The sequence below is a fragment of the Penaeus monodon genome, chromosome 41, assembly GCF_015228065.2.
Source record: "Penaeus monodon isolate SGIC_2016 chromosome 41, NSTDA_Pmon_1, whole genome shotgun sequence".
Classification (NCBI taxonomy): domain Eukaryota; kingdom Metazoa; phylum Arthropoda; class Malacostraca; order Decapoda; family Penaeidae; genus Penaeus; species Penaeus monodon.
The window spans coordinates 19,064,453-19,071,033 of record NC_051426.1 but is presented as its reverse complement, the minus strand read 5'-3'; the positions used below and the strand labels follow the sequence as shown (position 1 = coordinate 19,071,033).

Below are 6,581 nucleotides of genomic sequence, written 5' to 3'. Positions count from 1 at the left end.
AACACACATATATATATACATATATATATATATATATATATATATATATATATAGTTTATATATATATATATATAATAGATCACACACCACACATAAAAGAGAGAGAAGAGAGAGAGAGAGAGAGAGATTTTCATTTCCCTATTCATGATTTGTATAAATGGCGAGTTCACGTGACTGCTTTTGTCCATTGGGTCAAACAATGAATTCAGTCAGCCCTTCCTTTCCCTTTCATTCATTTCCTTTAAGACACACTCGAGTAGACATTATTCTTATCACCCCGTTTGATTTACCTTTATGCACGCACATCATTACTTTATCTTCATTTGGTATTTTCTCTCTGCAGACATATATAAGGATAGCGTTAGAGAACCGCCACCAGCTCCTAGACCTCCGCCAGGAACTAGACCGCAGAAAGCGCGATGGCCCCTAAACACCCACACCTGGGCTCCCCAGGCACCCCCGCCTTCCTGGCCCGTATGATGGCCATTCCGGCGCTCAACGATGCCTTCATCTTCGCCTCCCACCTCTACGACAACACCAAGGTGGGTCGCTCCCACCTCCTCTGCGCTTTTAACCTCACTTATTCCTTTTGTTGGGTCATTTACAGCTTCATTTAAGGCTATGATTATTTGTGATATCTCATACGAAGTACAGGGGAATGAGCCAATGAGCAAAGCCGCCTACGATTCCTGTGCTGAAGGTTTGATGCTCTCTCAGCAGGACAGCAATGAGTACGTGCGCGCCGCCCTCCTCGCGGCAGAAGAGGGCGTGCGAGCGGCTGCCACGGGCGCGCTGCCCCTAGCGGCACCCATCGTGGAGCGAGTGGGGGGCTGGGAGGCTGTGGATGACTGGGCGTGCCGCGGAATCGACCGGGTTGCTCAAGCGGCCCCAATCATCACGAAGCCAACTGAAGAGGTAAAACTGGAACGGATTGCTTAAAGAGACACACACACAAAACACGAATTGTTCTAAATTTCACTAATAAGGATGATGCTCATTTCTTCAGAACCCGTGCAGGAAAATCACTTGCAATGTGGAAGGATAAAACGTATATATTGTTCTATGAACTCTATCCCTAAACGAAGAGTGTTTGCCCAATATGTCAATACTGGAATGTCATTTGGCAGCGACGCAGCGGACCGCAAAGCATTAGTACCGGTAGGTGAACCAAGGGCACAATGGGAGATATAGATTCAAGAGAGATGTGATGTTTTTAAAATGTCCCTGATAAATGTGCACATTTACTTAGACAATGCATGTTTTAGATTATAATTATGATTGCTTCATTTGTAACTAAACATTCAGATCACGATGTCCGATCGAAGCATATACAACCACGCACACACCAACAGTTAGTTATACATATTGTTTGTGTGCATCCCTGAGGGTTATACAGTATGTACACAGAAACCTAGACATCTTAACACGCGATGTATGTCTAATAACATCTTATATAAACCGACACATCCACACGCGTATTGCACAATTAATGAAAATAATCTTTACCACCTCCAGATCGTAAGCACGACCAGGGAGCGTATGTTGATGGCCGTGGCTGGGACAGGCACGGTGCCCATGTCCTTCTCGGCCGCTCTCTCCGCCAGAGCCTCCAGCACGGTCGGTAGCATCGCCTTGCATGTGGGGATTAATTGATTCATGAAACCGATACTGATTCACAAAGGCGATGTAGGTTGCTTAGGGATATACAGCTAAGAATGTTAATTCAATTATTTTAAAATTACAACTGAGGTTTCTATAAACTAAACCCGTAGCTTTTTCTGACTCAGTAGTTTTTCTTTTGTTAAATAAGGTTTGTTGCATTTCTAAGGAATAACTGATTGTATCTGACTATGTGCTTTGGCGACAGCAAAAATCTAGCCACTGGGTGGGCATGCCAGCCCAAGTCATTGCCGGTCTCTAGCCCGGGTAAAAAGAGAGGGATGGCTGCAGGAAGGTCATCCGGCCATAAAAATAAAATTAAGGCCGCGGTGGCCGAGTGGTTAGAGCATCGGACTCAAGACTGTCATGACGGCAATCCGAGTTCGAGGGTTCGAGTCACCGGCCGGCGTTGTTCCCTTGGGCAAGGAACTTCACCTCGATTGCCTACCTAGCCACTGGGTGGGCAAGCCAGCCCAAGTCAGTGCCGGTTCTAAGCCCGGGCAAATAGAGAGGGTTGGCGTCAGGAAGGGCATTTGGCCATAAAAAGATATCTGCCAGAACCTGATCATCAGCATCATATTTGTTGCGAAATAATGTGTATTTTACCATATTAGCATATTCTATTCCTTCTGTCCGTACTGTTTATATATTAGTTGCTGCCGAAGATTGACAGATGACTGGATACCATGAAATAAAAACCCCTGCTGTGGCATTTCCCTATTGGTGGCAGGTTCCCTTGGTTTCTTCATCGTCTAATATAACAATCCTGACCAACTGCCTTTCATTTCATTCTTGTTCCGCGTGGCTAGGTTACTTTGTAATTGCAATGTGCATAATCATAGACATAGCGATGAGCATAATGAGTAGAAAGCAACCGATCTGTATTTCTGATGAACATCTAAAATGAAACGAAATATATTGCAGGTAGAATTCATGTCGACGCTGTCTGGAGGGCAGGCTGCCAAAGGTGTAGCAGAACGGATCGTGAACAACGCTAACACGCTTCTGGACAGGTACTTGCCAGCCAAGCCAGGAGATCCAAGAGATACAGGTGAGATTAGTCCTGAAATACGTTCATGACTTTTTTTTTTTTTTTTTTTTTTGAGCCGCCGTGGTCACAGCATGATACTTAATTGTAGTTTTCATGTTGTGATGATCTTGGAGTGAGTACGTGGTAGGGTCCCCAGTTCCTTTCCACGGAGAGTGCCGGTTTTACCTTTTAGGTAATCATTCTCTCTATTTATCCGGGCTTAGGACCAGCACTGAACTTCATCGTATCTAGGTTCGATTTACCTAAAATTATGTAAATCAATGCGCGTGCTTATATACGCGCGCGGGCGATGCGTGTGTGCATGGATGCTGCACCCGCACACTCGCATGCGGCGATTGGTGTGTGCACTTGCACTGATTTACATAATTTTAGGTAAATCGAACCTAGATACGATGAAGTTCCTTGGGCAAGGAACTTCACCTCAATTTCCTATTTAGCCACTGGGTGGGGAAGCCAGCCCAAGTCTTTAGTTACATGTCCATAAACAAAGTAAGTTTTTGTATAACTTTTCAATATTACCACAATTAGAAGACAATTTAGAATTTGCTAGATTACTAATGGTATCAATGCATTACACAGTTGGAGATTCTGGGAGTGTTGGAGCCCTTTTGACCAAAACCAGAAAGCGGCTGTACCGTACCATGCACAATGTTGCTTACCCGAGACTGAAACACACACATGAAAGTATAGATGGCTCCTTCTCTGTCTCTCTTTTGGTTAGTGATATGTGTACTTTTCATTAGTAATGTAAAATACTTTGCTAGATACAACTACATTTTTAAGAATACAAATGCAGACAAACTGAGCCAGCTGTATGAGTCAGAGAGACATTCTGAGATGAGGTCTATTTCAGTACGACTTTGGACGTCAATCAGCCTCAACACTGTACAGTGAAATTAGCCGTCAGCCAGAAAGAGGAGAGGAAGTTTCCATACCCATGCGCCTTGCTCGGTCAATGTTCCATATGAACTTACAGATCGGACAAAGACTAGGCCCTGATTTCCAGAGGAGTGTTGCTAACATGCAGGAGTCTTTCAAGTCTCGAGATCTCAACAGAGCTACAAGAGAGATGATTGAGTCGAGCCGAATCGTGTTGATGAACACCTGGAATGGGGGAACAAATTTATTGGCTTCTAGCAGGGTAAGCTTGTTGTGATGTTTCATTGTAAATGCATGGAGACAAATATGGCTGAACTGATGAAATAATATAAACTGGCAATTTAGTATACAATATTTTATTTTACAGACTTGGGTGGAGGATAGTCTGAGACAGGCCATGGCAGCATATGAGCAGAGAGAAAGGATGGCAGCACTGAATCAGCAGAGAGTCCGGGCATGGCAGCCTGGGCTCTCAGCAGACAAAGAGAGACAAATCAGGAGGACAAGGGATTAGAAAATAGTCACGTTTGAGGATCTTGGACCATGACCGACCTGAGACAGATAACCATGGCTTACGCTTCAAAAGTGATGCAACTGAATCTTTCTTCTAAAGTGTGATTCTCATCTAACCATGCAAGTTTCATTCATCTTACAATATTTAACCTTCCATTATGCTAATGCTGCCATCTCATAACTATGGCAATAAACATTCATACTGCATTTTATCTTTTAAAATTCCCAATGAATTGCAACTTCCAGGGTCACTATAGAGGAAATAACAGACATTCAGATACACGGAGAAACTTGAATAAATATAGGAAGCCAAAAGGAAAGATAGATAAAACAATAATAAGTCAATATAGTGAAAATAGTTTCTGCACACAAAACTAACCTCATATGGGGGATGAGGCACTAACAAGATTAAGAGTTAGGAACAGACTGGAGGTGAAGTTGGAAAATTAGAGAGAGGTTCCAGAGCACAAAAGGGTTAAATGCTGGCGGAAGTAAATAAAATATTTAGGACCTGATATAAAAAGAATTAAGTAGAATGGAAATGCTAGGTATAAAATTGCAAAGACTGGGTGATGACCCCATGGATAATTATTTTCCTCATAGTGTTACAACATCAAACACTGGGGACAGCAGTGATATATGCATTAAAACCTTTATTTCTTTTCATATGTAAACATGCATCCAGTATTTGCGGCTCCTTGCCCAAGGGAACAACATGCCGGCCGATGACTCAAATCCTCGAACTCAGATTGCTGTCGTGATGGTCTTGAGTCCGATGCTCTAACCACTCGGCCACCACGGCCGAGTATTTTAGAATGGCGCCTATGTGGAACACTTTCCACTTGGCAAGGAATGGGATCGAACGCTGGCCTTTCCCACGGGAGTTGGCGCCTATACCCATGCCGCCATCAGATGTCAAGTTCATCTTGGGCACTACTGTCCTTCTCATGAGGTTCACTGGAGCTCGCGGGGCGGCAGTAGCGGTGGTCGCCTCACCGCATGGGGAGATCTCTTCCCGAACATACACTGGACCTTCCGCGATGTATACTCGGTCAAAGTGGGCGGTCCCAGGTCATCCGTGATTGGCCGTCTCCCCGTGTGGGGGGACGAGGATTTCGTCGTAAACATTGTCGGGTCAAATAAAAGGAGCACCAGTCAAAAATTCAGTAGTTGTCCCGTGACTTCTGACTTGTGTGCTCCCTTCCGCCATGTGACCTCGCCTGCTCCGCTGGATGCTCTCTCACTCCCACGCTCCTGATTGTACATATTTTGCTATGTATGTGTATGTATAGTGTAGTATAGTGCCGTTAATAGTAAACCTTTTCGTATGTTTCCTCTGGTGTTTTTCCGCTGACCTTGACCGTTCTGATTCTTATATCTTTTTATAAGCGAACCCTGACATATATATATAAATATATATATATATATATATATATATATATATATATATATATATATATATATATATATATCTTTGATCCGTCATTTATTCATTGCCCATTGAAACGTCTTTGTTACCTGACGCTCAAACAAGAAATATTTTTTTAGATTAGATATGTATTTTTTTTGTTGGACTAATGATTACTGCATTTAGTATCTTGAGTGTTTATTCTGTGGAAAGGTTTGTGCGCGGATTGTGCGGTGGATTCCTCTTGATGCGCAGGGAGAACCTAGCACAAAGGAGGTTAGGAGCAAATAGGATGTTATTAAACTTATCTAAGGATATCTAGATTAAAATGTAATACAAATAATGAATAAAGGCGGTGGATTCCTCTTGACGTCCAGCATAAAGGAGGTAACCGGCACAGCAACCACTCTGCTCGCAGAATAAATAGCATACTGACAGTCCAAAGGAAGATGCAGTAATACATTAGGAGGTGAAAACTGTGAATAGAGCGACAAAATAAGTATCAAGATTTATTGGCGAAATCATTGGCGTCTTCGACAAATTTAAATACCCATTACGAACAGTTTTCTTGATTACATACACACACAGACACACACACACGCTCACACACACACACACATGTGTGTGTGTAGGTGTGTGTGCATGTGTTTGTGTGTTTGTGCTTATGCACATGCATAAACACAAACATAAACATAAATATATATATGTAGACTAGTTGATTTGGATATAGGTTCATTGTTGATATTCAAAACCTGTAAATTGCTGCTAATGTTTAATCACATTTTTTTTATACTGCTTAGATGAAAATTGTTTATACATATTCTTACTGTGCGCTCACAAAATGCACAATTGTCAGTGATGAAGATGGTTATATAAATTCTAAATCTTACTAATTTCCTGGGAAGCGCTGCATCTTCCGGGTGTTTTTAAAGCCCGGAGGATCTATAAGGACGGACAGCCCATGAACAGGCTCATCATTGTATGGAGCGGTGAACAGCCGCCACCTAAAGAGTACCAATTCTTTGGAAGATACATAGAGCCGAGCTCCATTCGACCGTGGTGCTCAGAGG

General features: G+C 42.8%; 1 protein-coding gene across 2 annotated transcripts in view; it reads left to right on the top strand.

The window, feature by feature from the left end:
• LOC119598310 (perilipin-2-like) overlaps positions 1-4,310 on the top strand; it is a 6,753-nt gene extending 2,443 nt beyond the window's left edge. Inside the window, exons 2-8 of one of the 2 annotated variants that reach the window (XM_037947972.1) lie at positions 345-543; positions 722-916; positions 1,517-1,618; positions 2,585-2,711; positions 3,291-3,427; positions 3,565-3,852; positions 3,958-4,310. In XM_037947972.1, the coding sequence (XP_037803900.1) occupies positions 421-543; positions 722-916; positions 1,517-1,618; positions 2,585-2,711; positions 3,291-3,427; positions 3,565-3,852; positions 3,958-4,104 (1,119 nt within the window). In that variant the 5' untranslated portion in view covers positions 345-420 and the 3' untranslated portion in view covers positions 4,105-4,310. Of the gene's footprint in view, positions 1-344; positions 544-718; positions 917-1,516; positions 1,619-2,584; positions 2,712-3,290; positions 3,428-3,564; positions 3,853-3,957 lie in introns of both variants that reach the window. The other variant, XM_037947971.1, reaches the window with a different exon arrangement.
• The last annotated feature ends 2,271 nt before the right edge of the window (positions 4,311-6,581 follow it).